The 15,586-nt window shown below is 40.6% G+C and overlaps 1 protein-coding gene across 3 annotated transcripts in view; it reads right to left on the bottom strand.

Moving 5' to 3' along the window:
- CMIP (c-Maf inducing protein) overlaps positions 1 to 15,586 on the bottom strand; it is a 278,542-nt gene that overhangs the window by 42,628 nt on the left and 220,328 nt on the right. For all 3 annotated transcript variants that reach the window (XM_001380927.4, XM_007476119.3, XM_056813298.1), the window contains exons 6-9: positions 13,702 to 13,764; positions 11,974 to 12,054; positions 4,196 to 4,299; positions 3,201 to 3,305 (exon numbers count right to left, since the gene is read on the bottom strand). In XM_001380927.4, the coding sequence (XP_001380964.1) occupies positions 3,201 to 3,305; positions 4,196 to 4,299; positions 11,974 to 12,054; positions 13,702 to 13,764 (353 nt within the window). The remainder of the gene's footprint in view (positions 1 to 3,200; positions 3,306 to 4,195; positions 4,300 to 11,973; positions 12,055 to 13,701; positions 13,765 to 15,586) is intronic.

The raw sequence follows: 15,586 nt of genomic DNA, 5'->3' as shown, positions 1-15,586 counted from the left end.
CTCCTTCCTATTTCCTATCTAAACTTCTCCTCAAAATAAACTATTTTGTGTTTTACCAACCTGCCCTCCTCACATTTTGTCCAACTCCTACCAAAAATTTAACCCTTTGCAGTTTCTTCAGTTTCTTATACATAGCAGCTTAATAATGTTTAACTGAATTGCATTCTACCATAAAGCACTAAATGTGAATCATTTTCCATATAACTTTGAGCTTTTGGAAGTAAGGATGCCATATAAGTTAAACACAGAAATATTTTCATTTCTCTGAAGGTCATTTATGTAACAATTTTCAGCTATCTGGCATACAGCTAAGTACCCCAAATAAAGCAAAAAAAGGTGACCTAAGGAGCCAAAGTAAAATTTACTAAGTTATATATAAGAAGTTATGTGACCATAGGCAAGTCACTCGACCACTATGAGCTACAGTTTCTCTTATTTTTAAAAGGAATATTTATACTAGATAATCTTTTAAGGTCCTTTCTACTTCTAAATCCTTTTATCCTATGCCCCTCCAATACCAAAATGAGACAAATGTTGAAAATGGGTTTTCAAATCAGACTAGTGAAGAAATGGACATAGCTTAAAAAAAAAAAGCAACCCCTAAATAACCCCAAATAATTTGCCAACTTAAGAGTTAAAGATTAAAAAAAATTTATTTTTAAAAATTGTTTGCATTTTGCATTCTCTTTTCCCATCCTCTAGAGACTGCACCCCATCTGGTGAGGACAGAATGCAAGATTCCTCCAGGAAACCATTGGTCAGTTGTGAGAGCTGAACCCTGATGCCTGGAGCACAGTGAGTGGTGTCACAAGAAAAGCAGTCTTTTGCTTTTATAGACCCAAGAGTGGTGACATCAAATCACTTAGAAGCCCTTTTCACCAAACTTTTTTTAAAAAAGCATGATTTCCTTTTCCAGAAAGAGTTCAAATGATCCACAGGCCACACATCTGGGACACTTAGCTGGGAACTCCAAATGCTATGGCCATTCGCATAGGCCCTGAATCTCTTGGGAATCACTTTACAGTAAAATTTTTCTACGGTCCTCTAAGGGATACTTCTAGATGATTCATACTATAATCACAGGCTTATAAATATTTTAAAAATAATTCCCAACCTCCAAATCATTTCCCTTCTGGAAATCTCTGGAGATGTCTTATTAGTAAAATGAATGCAACTAGAGTTCTCATTTATTTGCTAGTCAAAAGGAGATGGCTAGGTCTTGTTTTAGGAGCTAGATAGCACAGCAGATAGAGCAATGGGTCTCTAGTCAGTAATTACTGAGTTCTCAGGCAGCTCCAGATACCTGAACTGTGTGATGATCCTGGACAAGTCACTTAATCTCTGTTTGCCTCATTTTCCTCATCTACAAAACTAGGATATTAACAGCACCTACCTCTCAGGTTTGTTATAAGGATCAAATGAGATGAAACTTATAAAGTGCTTAGTAAAGAGTTTTGTAACGAGGGCAATACATATAGTCAGTGCTATATAAATGTTAGCTATTATTATTATGAAAGAGATACTGAACTAGGGAGCCTAAAGAACCAGACCTCCTCCTAGTTCTGCCTTGGATTCCTTAGATACCGCAGGACATGCCCTCTCCATTCCTAATTTCCCGATCTGGGCAGTAGAATGAGATCTCTCTAACTTTTCCAATTCTCACCCTCGTCTGTGAACACTCCCAAGGTGACTTAGGACAGATCATAAAAGGCTCTCTGAGATCAGCACAAAGAGAGGGGTGCTGCGCCAGCTCTCCTTAATTCAATCCTGACTGGCCTGGGTAGCTGACAGGCTCCTAGAGCATCCTCTGCTCAGACCCCTAGTCTGCATGTGGCCCTGGGCCTGCAGGGGTGAGGAGGGGAAGCGAGTCTCATTTATCATCCTCTGCTTTATGCCCTAGCACTGGGGAAACACAAAGGAGGGAACTCCCATGACTTGCTAAGCCAGAGATCCCCAGCATGAATCAGAGACTAAGAATGAGCAATGAATTGGAGGACAAGTGTGTGGGAAATCGAGCATGCTCAGAGCTGCTAACAAGGTTACAATTCACTGGGGGCTACTGCATTTAAATGAATTCAGGTCAGAAGCAGTAAAGGCTGCTTCCTGTAGATGAGCATGACTTGTGTGTGTGACAGAGAGAGAGAGAGAGAGACAAGACAGACAGACAGACAGACAGACAGACAGAGATAGAAAGAGACAGAGAGAGAGAGAGACGGGGAGAGAGAGACAGAGACAGAGAGACAGAGAGAGTATGAGTGCACACTTGAGCTAGCCTGAGAGGGAAGAGAGAAGATAGTCGTCTCTGGGGTATGTATTAAATGTGTCTCATTATGATATTTAATGAAACCTGACCTCTACAGGATGCAGAAGTCTGCCCTGCCAAGACCACCAACATAGCACTATTCTTAGAACCAGAGCCCACCCCTATACGCCACCCCACGTCAAGGACCCAGCTGTCTTAGGACCCATTTCTTAAGTCTGAGTTAGGAGGCCTCAAAACAAGCTATACTTCTCATGTGGTAACCTCAAAATCAATGGCCAATCCTCAGAACCCCATTCTGTTCCCCCATTTATGCTCTCAACAGAGTGGCCTATAGGACAGGACCTATCCTAACCCCTCCCATGAAAAAAATCAGGGGCAAGAGGATGGATTTCTCTTCTAAGTTATGTATAAATATAGAGCTCCGTACCAATTATAGGCCCTAAAAAGTCTGCTGTGATTATCTACTCAAACCATAATACCTTTAGTCTAGGTATTGGGCATGGTAGGCATCCTTGATAAGTTGTAAAACAATTTGAATAAAGATCTTTAAAAGCAAACTTAGTAAAATCAACTTTGCTTTTTAAAAAATCAGAAACAACATTTGCTTAAAAAAAAAATCCATTACTTTCTAAGGCTTTGAATAAATGGGTACACCAAGTGTTACAAATGCCTCTGAAGTGGGAACCTGCCTGAATCTTCATGTATGCTTTGTCTTCTTTGAGAGGGTCGGCTCACCCTGTTCTCCAAGTGTGGACCCTCCTGCTGCTGCAGATGGCTCAGAGCTAATGCACTGTCTGTACTCTGGGTGTGATAAATACTAATGATGCTGTAATCAGTGGCCCCATACACTCTGGCTGCCCTTTATAGCCCTAGTTGTTGAAGAAAGAAATGACTATCCAGAAAGACCTTGGTTGGAGCTCAAATAGGCTGCACTGACCTGTTGATGAACTCTTCGTAACAGGAGTAGATGGCAGCAAGGCAGACAGCAACCAGGTTGGGCAGGACCCGGGGGTGGGGGCACTGCCCTGTGGGGCCATGCATGCTGAAAAAGAAGCAGATCCAGAGAACCCTGGGATTACATGGAGTATCAGGATAGGGATGTCTGAAGAAACAGGGTTCTAGACCCTGTGGGTTAAGTTAAGGTGATTAACAAAAGGCTTTGCCTGGAAATTTAACTCAAATGAAGACTCTCCTGTCCTAAACACCTGTTTTTTAGGTCTGCAACATTCCAAACTTGCATTTCCTGGGATCAACTGACACTGCCTGCAGCAGAAGCTCTAACCAAAATGCATTTCTTTTGGAGGATATTTTGTGGCCTAGGTTGTTAATTTTTAAAAATACATAAGCACTTTGGTGTAGAAGCTAGATGACCTATTTTAAAGTCAGACGACCTGGATCCAAGACTCACTTCTATTTGAAAGACCCTTAATCTTCACTAAGACATTATTAAGTTGCAGGTCTGCATTGAGAAGGGCAGTTTCCTTATGAGGGTCCCCTATACTGAAGAAATTGCAGGTCCAAGGGTAGTTAGTGATGGCAACACGAGTTTGGTGCTGGTTGAGACTAGTTCACTTCAAGAAAAACTTTGGTTCTACTCATGATTGAGTAAAAAAAAAAAACAACATTTGGATTCAGTTCATTTCAGAGGCCATACTTATTTCTGGCTTCACAGTTCATTTTGGGTCAACTTCTTAGTCAGAACTAGGGCATATGATGAGCTCAGCAATGGGATCCCCCCTCTCAACTCCCTACTGCCTACTCAGCCCCTCTGGTATCTCCAAATGCCAACTGCTCTCCAGGGATATAAGAAGAGCCCACTGTCTCTGAGCTAAAAGAACAGCAAATAAGGGAGGTAACAAGGAACCAGGTGTGAGAGGGTGCCCGAGTGTTGGATGCAAAGAGATTCTGGTGGGGAAACAAGGTATCACTGACCTGTGAATAAACTTCTTTACCACTTCCATGCCAGCATTCAGCTCATTCAAGGCAAGAATATACTCCTGAGTAAAGAGCCTCAGCCGTGGGCACTTCCCAAAATCCTGTAGGAAGGAGAGGAAAGTGCATGCTAAGAAACAGAGTTAGGGTGGCCTCAGCTCTCTAGGCTCTAGGGTGAAGCACAAGCCATCAATATAAACACATTTATGTGGACACGGTCCTCCCTCTCCTATCCCTCCTATGCTTTCCCACACGGATGAATAAGGTTCTCCGATCTTCATTCTGATCTCTTTGGATATAGAGGAAACACCTTCTAGGTAGTATGCAAGTGATTATAATCAGGAAAAGCAGTTGGGAGTCCAAGTGACAGTAATGTGCAGAGAAGAGAAAGAAGAAAAGACCCCCACGATAGGGGCCTGCTGTTCTCTCAGGTTCTTGTTCCAGACTTCCATACCTGACAGAAAGGAGGCTTTCTGGGCTTTTTTTATTCCCTATTCAAGGGAATCTGTTCAATTATAAGCCAGGAAAGAATGTCATATATCCAGAGAAGAATGTCTGGGTATCAGATTTTTTTTTTTTTAGTACAAGTGAGAATGTATTCAATTATGTCCTATTGAGTCTTCTACTTGTGAGCTATCCCAATGTCAATCCCTTCATTATAATTAGAGTGTGAAAGGTTATGTAGAAATCTTGAATAATAAAGCTTTTTTAAAGTGAAATTCTGTAGAATTGCTTTACTTTAAAAAAAATGTCAATAAAAGTATGATGAGTCACCTAAAGTTTCCATGTATTTTTTAAAAGGAGCTATTTTGGGGGCAGCTAGGAGGCTCAGCAAATTGAAAGTCAGGCCTAGAGATGGGAGGCACTGGGTTCAAATCTGACCTCAGACATTTCCTGGCTGTGCTACCCTGGGCAAGGCTCTTGGCCCTTATTGTCTAGCCCTTACCACTCTTCTCCCTTAGAACTAATACACAGTATTGATTCTAATTCAGAAGGTAAGGTAAAAAAAAGTTATTTTCCCTTTGACAAGATGGAATACCTTGGGCTGGTGATTCTCCTATGATATCACATGCTAGGCAAATAAGGCTAGTAGATCATTTCTTACAAGAGGGCCAGGAGGCACAGAAGAAAGCACTAAATAAACTGCTAGTCCCCAAAAGGGTGTCAGGATATAGGCCAGAAAAGTGGCAGGCAAAAGGGATTTCTGGCCAGTTACCAGTTGTCTCAAAATCTCAGAGCTGGAAGGACCTTGGCAAGCCTGTCCAACCACTTCCCGAACAAGCAATCCCTCTGGTCCTGAATGGTACTATCAGTGACCAGTACGGACTGGTGAACTACAAGCTTCCCTAGGCCTATAGCCCTAACCTCAAGGTGGATGGAGAAAAACCTGGAACAATTTTACAGAAGCTAGGGATACAGCAGGATGCAGGAAACTAAGAAGATTCCTAAGTCACTGCATCCTGACTCGGGAGAATTCATTGTTGCTTTTGTCTCTTAAGAAATAGCAAATCCCTTGATTACATGGGAGCAAGTAGGTAAAAATCAGCATGGCATAGGAGAAGGAGTAGGTGAGAGGATTTATGTTCAAATCTTGGCTTTGCTATTTACTATCCATATAATATAAAGCAAATCACTCAAACCATACAGGACAAAGTTCCTTTATCTTTAAGGGGGTTCATAGGATCATCAATTCAGAGGTGGAAGGATTGGACTAGATGGTCTTTAAAGTTCCCTCCAGATTGCTTGTCAGCTCTGGAAAGGGGAAGAGAGAGAACATGAATCATGTAACCATGGAAAAATATTTAAAAAATAAAATTATATTAAAAAAATAAAGTTCCTTCCAGCTCTGAATACTAAGATCCTAGAGGATGGAAGTAAGGAGAAGGGCAGAATCCAGAATCCTAGGAGTGCTGCTGCCTGCACAGTCATTGCCCAGGGGTATTCCTTCTGGCTTAGGTTGGTCCCAGATATTCAGAGGCCCAAGAACCCAAGGGATCTTCATCAGCTTCAACAGGGGATCAGAATTAGACTGTAATTGGTGTACTATGACCTGGCACCTTCCATTTGTGGTAAATACTACAGGCAAACAGCTTAGGAAAGAATCAGAGTATGAAAGAGTGTGTAAGAAAGGAATTATGTGTGTGAAAGGGAAATGATGTCTGAGAGGGAGCCATGTGCAGCAGGCAGTGTGTGTGAGTGGGAGGGAGAGGAAGAGGTGGCACTGGTACATGTGACTGAGCGTAATTTGAAAGGAGAGAGAATGAGGAAAAAAAGAAAGAGACAGAAAGATACCTCAAAGCAGAGGGGAGACAGCAGTGAGTGGGAGGAACATTAAAGGCAGACACTAAGGGAAGAGGCCTTCTTAGTAGTCATAGAAGGATGATTCCAAATTCAATTTCTGTCAAGCTAGCTTGAATTCAGGAGCTGTGACCACTGGAAGCTTCCTCTTCAGAGCACCAAGAATGATGCTAATAGTAAATATATTAAGATAACCAGAGCACTTTCAATCAGGATGGGCACTATTCATGATTGACAATTGCTAGCAGGAAAATGTCCCAGAAATAGAAAGGGAAGGTTGGATTTTTAGTGTGGAATAAAAGATAAATATAAAGAAAAATGCATTATGGATTATGGCAGACTGAACTGGGGTTTTTTGGTTATTGTTGTTTTTCTGTGGGGTGGGGAAAGAAGATGAAACACAGAGACATACATATGAAATTTTCAAATAAGTGCATGATTCCCCTTGGTAACAACACAAAATGTCCAAGACCTTGAGCAAATCTATTTCCCTGGAGGTGGCGTATTATAATGTATAGTGTGTGGTACTTATAAGAACCAGCTCTGAATCCTGCCTCAGCCTCTCACAGACTCTCTAGACTTCACTTCCCTCATTTATAAAATAGAAATAGATGTTCTTTTTACCTTTAAATGCCATGGTACTATGACCTTGAGGCTATTCCTGAGCTGTGGATTTAGTGCCTACAGACTCAGAAGGTCTGTTCCTGCTCCCTCTTCTCTCTCAGCCAAATGACACTTTAAATGTTTATATTCATTTTTGGCATTATGATGAGAAGAAATCTACTAACAGCTATATGGGTCAGGCTTATGGTATTAACAGTCATACTCTTCCGAGACCAAAAAGAGAATCATCTAGAGATATGATGATGAATAGGAGCAAAATTTAGAGTTAGAAGGGACCTGAAAGGCCAGTTAGTCCAGTCTATTTGTTTTATACATAAGGAAATAGAGACCCAATGGCTTATCCAGTCATACTGGTGGGATTTGAATCCAAGACTTATAACTCAAAATCCAGTGCTTTTTCAAGTACACTAAGCTGCCATGAAAATAGTTGCAATTAAATATGATTCTGTCAGAGGGTGAGGGTCAGAGCAGACCTGATCAGCGGTCAGCTAACCCTTCCACATGCCCTCATATTCCTCTGTAAGGGAAAAAAAAATGGAGATGCTTTGCCCAGAGCTAAACAGCTATTACTGTTGCTACATTTCAGAAAGATTCATTTTTATGCTTTTAAAATGTAATTTCAACTCTCTAAGGAGAGATACACTTACAAAAGCCCATCATCTCTCAAGTCACAGAGAAGATCTCCTGGGGCCACCAGCAGTCTAGAGAGCACACTTTGAGAACCTCTACACTAGGGGATCCATTTATCTCTTTTGCCTTCATGACTTTATGGATACAGATTCATCAGTACTAGGTCTCAGTTTACTACCAATAAGGAAAGGAAATTAAATGAAGTGACCATATAACATGCTCTTTCTGTTATACAGTGAAATGAGTTATTTAAATGGGAAACTCTCAAAGAAAAAGAAAAGTGCCTGATTTTCTCTTTTCCAGCTTGTGTGTGACTATGAATTCTGAAGCCATGTGTCAATGCGCCACTTTCAGATAGCAAAAACCAGTTCTAGAAACATTTCCATTTCAGGGGCAGCTAGGTGGCTCAGTGGATTAAGTACCAGGCTCAGAAACAGAAGGTCCTGGGTTCAAATATGATCTCAGACATTTTCTAGTTGTGTGATCCTGGGCAGGTCACTTAACCCCCACTGCCCTAGCTCTTACCACTCTTCTGCTATGGAACCAATACACAGTACTGATTCTAAGATGAAAAGTAAGAGTTTAAAAAAGAAAAAAGAAGGAAACATTTTCATGAAATTAATTACAACAAGCAGGCATGAAGATTTTGAGGCTGACTTTGGCATCCTTTCTTATAATCTACTTGGTTTTCTCTGAATACAACATTACATTTTCCAGGGTCTGAGTCTTTATGGCCTAAGCTTGTCCCTCTTGCCTGGAATGGACTCCCTCCTCACCTCTGCCTTATCGAATTGTCAGCTTTATTCAAGACTCAACTCTCAACTAGGTGTTCCCTGGTACATGAGAGATTATATGATCTTATTCACTGCTAGCACACTTCTCTGGAAATTAATTTTATACATTTTGTATTGGCTATATCTGTGTATAAGATACTCCCCCCCCCCCAAAAAAAAAAAGAATACAAGGCCTTTGAGAACAGTTTGCTTTTGTCACAGAATTTCCAGTCCTGGGCACAATGCCTCTCACGCATTGTAGGGTCCCAAAAAATGACTACTGAAAGAAGTCTAAAAATAACAGTCTCTGTACTGCTGGATACTAACAGAATACTAGAGAATATTCAAAAGGGCATGTATGTTTCAGGAGAAAGGGACAGACAGCCCAAAGCCATAGCTACTTCAGTAAATCCATTAAGTCGGGAAGAGGAAAAGTTTCCTTTAAATAAGAAATAACAAAACACGACAAATGCCCTCTAGTCTCCAGCTATGACTCAGAAAAGGTGGGGCTGCCAGCTCACACGGTGACCCTGTGAGGACAAATGATTTCCTAGTTAACAAATATCCCCTTTCCCTAGTAGGCCAGCCCAGAAGCCACAAGGCCCTGCCCTACCCTGCCCTGTCTTGTCCTGCTCTGCCCTGCCCTTTGGCCTCTTCCTGGGCACACACAAACTCAAAATGTCGCATAAATCTAATAGCATCAGAACTCCCTGTCAACCTCAGAGGGAAGCAACACTAGTGATTATATTGTCCCTTCCTTTCAAATGAATTTCTCTCACACTAGATTTTGAGGCATCTCAACAAACAAACATTTATTAAGCACCGACTCTGTACAAGGCCCCATGCTCAGATGGCATGTTTATTTAGTTTGTGGGTAACTCTTTTGAAGTGGGGAGCAATGAGTCTAGGACTTGGGGCCTTAGTGGTCAGACTCAAGCAACAAATATAAAGATAGTCTCAGAAATCAGAGAAAGGAAAGCGCTTTGCAGGAGTATTGTTATAAGTAACAACCAAAAATTAAATCATTTGAGCTTCTTGCCAGTCCTTTAAGAAACATAATTACTGTTCCCATTTTACAGATAAGGACACAGAAGTTCAGAAAGGTTAAGTAATCTCCCCAGAGTCACGAAACTATTAAGGGTGGGCCACAGAATTCAAAGGCCTGCCTGTAGGGCCGATATCCTTTTTTCTTGCAAAACAGGGACCTGTCTGTGCAACTCGCTTTCCTACTCAATATTCTTAGAGAAAATGAACTTGTCTCCTGCTTTGGTCATCCAGTGTTCCTGCTGGCACAATACAGGCCTTGTCCAGCTATGAGGAAAGGGGAATGTAATGAATGAACCTCTCTGCTTCTTCTCTTCACAAACAGAAAGCATCCCTGGGTTCTATCCTTTCTGGCCTCAAAATTCAGACACCAGTGGCTACGAATGTTAGTCTTGTACAGGGTTCCCTTCCACAAGAGATGCCTGAGGTTAAAAGAGATAGGAGACAGCAAGCTCTTTGCCTTTCCACAAACAAAGGTGTGCCCAAGTTAGCCAGGCCCACAGAGAATCCCTGCTGACCTGTGCTCTGGTGAGGGCCAGCCATCAAGAGGCCAGCTTCCTTACTGCCTGCTGCTGAGCTCTCCCTAAAAGCAACTTGTAGCACTGGTTCTCCCTAAACGCAAGGATGGGAAATAGAGCATACAGTGGCAAAACCAGGAAAGACACTCTTATTGATTAGCCCTTAACAGCATGTGAGGAGAGGCAGTGACGGCCTCTGGGACTTCAAAAGCCTATCAGTTCTGGGATGCAAGCTCTCATTTTTTGCCCTACATGCTAGTTTCTTCAACCCTTTATATTAGGTGTGCTGACTATGGAACTATGGCTCTCTCCATTTGGGAACCACCATTTCTTTCTGAGACCGGGGATTCATGTTTCAATGGCCTGGGGAATAACCAGAGTGCATTCAATCTCTGAGGGAATGGGACATAAAGCAGCTCAGTTTTGGAAGGGCAGATATCCAGCTAAAGAATTATGGAGTAGGGAGGGCTGATCCGGAAGAGGGCTGCAGTGAAGAAACTGAACAGTAACATTACTAGGAGGTGACCAGACACTTGATGAAACAAAAAAATAAAAGGTAGGGAAGGGATTGGCAATGAAGTCACCAAAGAGGATGAAAGCTTTTCGGGTAAAAAAGATCCATGGGGTTTAACTGACCAACAGTTAGATGAGTCAACAGTGACAGGATAGCCAAAGACAATTAATACAATCTTAAGCTACATTAATAGAAGTCTAGTGTGTAGAGTGAGAGCCACTCCCTAGACCTTGATGTTCTCTGCCCTTGTTGGAACACATTTAGAGTATTGTGTTAAATTCTGAGCAATATGTTTTGAGAAGGATATTGACAAAATGGAATGTTTCCAGGAAAGGGCAAACAGGATGGTGAGGGGGCTGGAAACTATGCCAATTAAAGATCTGTTGAATGAACTGGGGATATTCAGATTAGGGAAGAGAAACTTGGGATGGATGATTGAGCTGGGGGATGGAGATTAGTACAGAATAGATATCTTAAGTATATGAATATATTTGTTACATAGAAAAGGAGTTAGGTTTGCCCTACTAACACTTAGTGGATAGAGCTCAGAGCAATGGGAAAAGACTATAGTAGGCAATTTTTAGGTCAACATAAGAAAATAACTTTCTAAACAATGAGAAACTTTTCAAGAATATGTGACCTCAAAAGCTCCCCTGTCACTAGAACTGCATTAAGGAGAAACCAAATGACTACTTGTCTGGGATGTAATAGAAAGAATCTCTGAATAAGTTGGGAAGTTGGACTGGACTACTTCTGGAATTCACTCCAATTCTAAGACTATGATTCTATGAGGTATAGAGGAGCCAGTTCCCAACAATCTCAGGCTGAGTCTAGTCAGGAAAAAAGGCCAGAAGATGAACAGATTTTGCTAGAGTAAGGGAAGATCAAAACTTGTTCATTTCATTCTTCTAACCCTGCCACTATCACAAAAAAAGGAGACCTTTAGAAATAATGTCCATCTACCCAGGAGATTCATCTTCACTACTTCATTCACCTGCTTCCTAAAATAATCTACCAACCTTAAGGAAATTTCACTACCCCCAGTAAAAGGAATCTCTATTTCAAAGGGAACAAAAGGGGGGAAAAAGGCAACAATCAATTCAGTCACCAATTGCCAATTAGTAAGAAGTGAATTTCAAGACCAAATCTATTACTGCTTTAATTTTGCTTGATATGGATGACCAGCTTTTTCAAATGGTTGTCCTAAGTAGGGGAATATAAATTTTTTTTTTAAGCCCAAGCTATCAGTCTATTGCCAAGAGTTGTATAAGGAGGTCAAGGTAGCTAAGATATCCTCAAATGGGTTTGGAGATAGTAAACATAACCCACATGAGGAACCAGCAGCCTATGCCTCCAACTAACCTAGAAGGAACTTACCATGTTGTGTTTGAGGATTCTCTGTACCACCGGTGTGAACACCTCTATGACCACCATGGACCGGGGGCGTTCTCTGCAATGCTGCAGAGAAGAAAACACAGTTAAACATGTCCCTAATAATTAAGAACAATATACTAGATTTGCCTTTGATGTTGTCTGCCTGGTGAGTTTTCAGTCTGGGAAAAATTATAGAACTAGTGCAGGTTGAGGATATATTAAAAACCAAATGCCATCTTTAGCTCATGGGTAATAAATACCAGGTGGCAGGCCATATTGGATCCATGGATCATAGTTTGCCAACCCCTAAACAATGCAATAAAAAGCAACTAGAATTTTTACAAAAGCAACTAGAGAACCTGTAACAGGTTACAAAGAAATGCACACTCAAACATACATATGCACACAGACACAGCTAGAGTTAACCACAAACACACTCGGGCATATTCACAAACTATATGCACACTCAGACACATATACACACTCAGGCATACATGTCTCCAAGTTTGCATGCCTTATACAATATACGAACATTTAAGTGGCTGTGAAACTATAGCATGTCATACAAAGTCAGTGATGTTTGCCATTCCTGTGCTCTGCAACACTGATATGTAAGCCCCTACAGAAAGGGTCCTGTTTATGGAGAAAAGCATAATCAAGATGACTGAGACAGAAGACTCAAAGGCACCTTCAGAAAAATGCTTTCTTGGAAACCAATGGCATCTCTATAAAAGAAATGACCTTTCTTTACCATTCAAAATTTCTACTTCTACAATGAAGCAAAGGAAAAATCTTTCCACCCACCTCCGTCCTTACTCCATATTATACTTCCCTCCCAACACAAAGGAGACTTGAACCACAAACCATTTACCTATGCTCATCACAGAGTCCTTCTGCTATTTGTACTGGAGTCTCTTAAAGGTTGTATCAGTGGGGTCTGAAGACCAGATTTCCATGTATAGGGCAGGGACCATATTTTGGTAAGAAATGTATTGCTTCTAGCTCACTATGCGTTCTCATAACAAAGTCAACTTCTGCATATCTATAAGTGGACTATCCATGGAAAAAATAAGACCTCACAGTTTCCCTGAAACCTGGTAGCTTACGGTTCTGGCCACTTTGCATTCAGAGAAGGCAAATTCCCTTTATAAATACCCAATTTCATTGGAACAGGTAGGTGAGTTAGTGAATTCAGAGCCAGACCTGGAGATGGAAGGTCCTGGTTTCAAATCTGGCCTCCAACACTTCCTAGCTACATGATCTTAGCTAAGCAAGTCACTTAGCCCACTATTGCCTCGCGGTAAACTCTTCTGCCTTGAAACTGATATACAGTATTGATTCTAAGATGGAAGGTAAGGATTTTTTAAAAAAATACAATATCACAAAGAAACCAGGTCTGGTTGCAAAAAAGAGTCATCTCCCATCTCCCAAAAGATATGTAAAGGAATCCCAAACCAAACATAACACTGGTTACTCTGTTTGGGTTTGCTTCTCTGATTCTGTGTAATAGAAAGCTTAATTTAATCACTGAGAAAGGAGACTCATACATTCACTCATTATCCAGTGCATGCTTCCTGAGTAATGCCCATATTACAGTTACTGTACATGATGCCCAGGGCTGGTTAAGATATTTCAACATATGATGTTTTTATTCAGTATATATAATACACAGATACAGGGGCAGGAATTTTCCAAACAGAAACAAAGATTTTAGAAATTGAGTCTTGGTACCTTGCAGAAAAATTCACAGAGGTCAGGTGGGGGATGATTGTTTTCCAGCAAAGGAGCAATTGCCTGAAAAATAATGAGCAGAGATATTTCCATTTGACCCCTTAACAGGAATGCAGATAGAACATCAGCTTTCTTCTGAGAGAAAATATGGTCCTGGCAACAGACAGGTGGAAAAAGAGTCCTGTCCTTGCATTCTGAGGTTGATTATAACAATGAGTTCTCTTAAAAGTAAAGGTGCCAAAATAGACTGGGGAAGAGGGGGGGAAAGAGTCCTGAGTGCAACCCAACCATATTAAAATGTATCATAGAAATCTTTAATAAAACAAATAAAAATATAATACATATAATGCTAATTTGTGGTTTTCTAAGCCAATATGTGGCCCTGTAAGGAAAGCTTGACATCACTGTCTTAGAGCATTGATTGGCCTGAGAATATGGAGACCTGGATTCTAAGTCCAAGTTATACTACCTGATATTTGTATGATCTTGATCAAATAATTTGTCTTGTGATCTCAGGATTCTTCTCTATAAAACAGAGGTGATACCTCCCCTCCCCTCCTCATGAAAGTATAATAAGAAGCAAATGATGGAATGGGTGTTTAAGTACTTTAAAACTGTATATGTGTATGAGGTATTAATAGGCATAAAACAGGTCAAAGAGAAAAGTTCTGGGAATTTTAGTAGACTTCACAGCTCTATGATTCAACATAGACTTGTTCCCCATTAAAAAAAGGGGGGGAGGGGAGAAACCCTCTTTTTGGTTGTACTGAGGGAGGAGAAATATTCAGAAAGGGTGAAGTGATGGGTTCAACTGTACTTTCCCCCATTCTGACTTTCAGACTATATCCGAGGTAGGTTTTTCAGTCCTGAGTGTCTTATTTTAAAAAGGAAATTGGCAAGTTATAACATTCGGAAAGCAGAAATCTAATTGGTAAGAGGGTTGGTTGAGGATACTAGGCTTATATGACCTGGAGAAAAGAGTTATTAAAGGATACACAATCAATATCTTTAAATATATCTTTTGGGGAAAGGATTAGATTTATTCTGCTCAAACCTATTGGGTAGAACAAGGAACGATGAATAGGTAGACGCTGCAGAGACAGATTTTGGCTCAATGTAAAGAAAAACTTCAGCATTTCAGTGACTTTTTTAAAAAAGCATTAATTTGAATCTGCATTACACTAAATTGTTTATACTTAGAAATCTACTCCAACCTTTCTACCAATACAGCCACCTCTTCAAAAAGTTCCTTACAATTGCCATTTAAACCCTGATTTAACACCTCCAGTGATGGAAACTCAGTATTCCAAGGAGGTTCTTTCCTCTTTTAACAACTCTAATTGCTAGGAAGATTCTAATGAGGAAACTTTAAACAACTATAAATTAGTATTGCCATATGATACCTTGAAAAACTGAATTCATTCCAGTACCTTAAGAGATTGTGAGGGAGGTTTGGTGATTGCTCAAAGCCTTAAGGTTAGATACTATCTAGAGCTGGAAACTATATTTTACATTAGGCCTTATGGATAATGTAGAGGATCAGTTGCATACATCATGGGAATAATCTGAGTATCACAAGGAGTCCTATAACAATAATAATTTATATTGTGAGGTACTCCATAAATGTAAACCTTTCTGAATTCTGAGAACTATCCTGTAAAAGAAAGAGGTAGGGGTTATCATCATTTCACAGATCATCACCATTTTGGAGACTTCCCAGGTGAAGTTTGTTCAAGGCCATATGTCTAGTTAGTTTGGAAAAAAGGACTCTCACCCAGGACTAAGATCTTTCCATTATGCCACCCTATCATTCAATAGAGATTCTGCATGGCATATTACAATGTTGGGGCACTATACACCAGTAAAAAGAACTCTGGATTAGGAA

The sequence above is a fragment of the Monodelphis domestica genome, chromosome 1, assembly GCF_027887165.1.
Source record: "Monodelphis domestica isolate mMonDom1 chromosome 1, mMonDom1.pri, whole genome shotgun sequence".
Taxonomy (NCBI): Eukaryota; Metazoa; Chordata; class Mammalia; order Didelphimorphia; family Didelphidae; genus Monodelphis; species Monodelphis domestica.
This window is presented reverse-complemented; position numbering and strand designations above follow the sequence as displayed.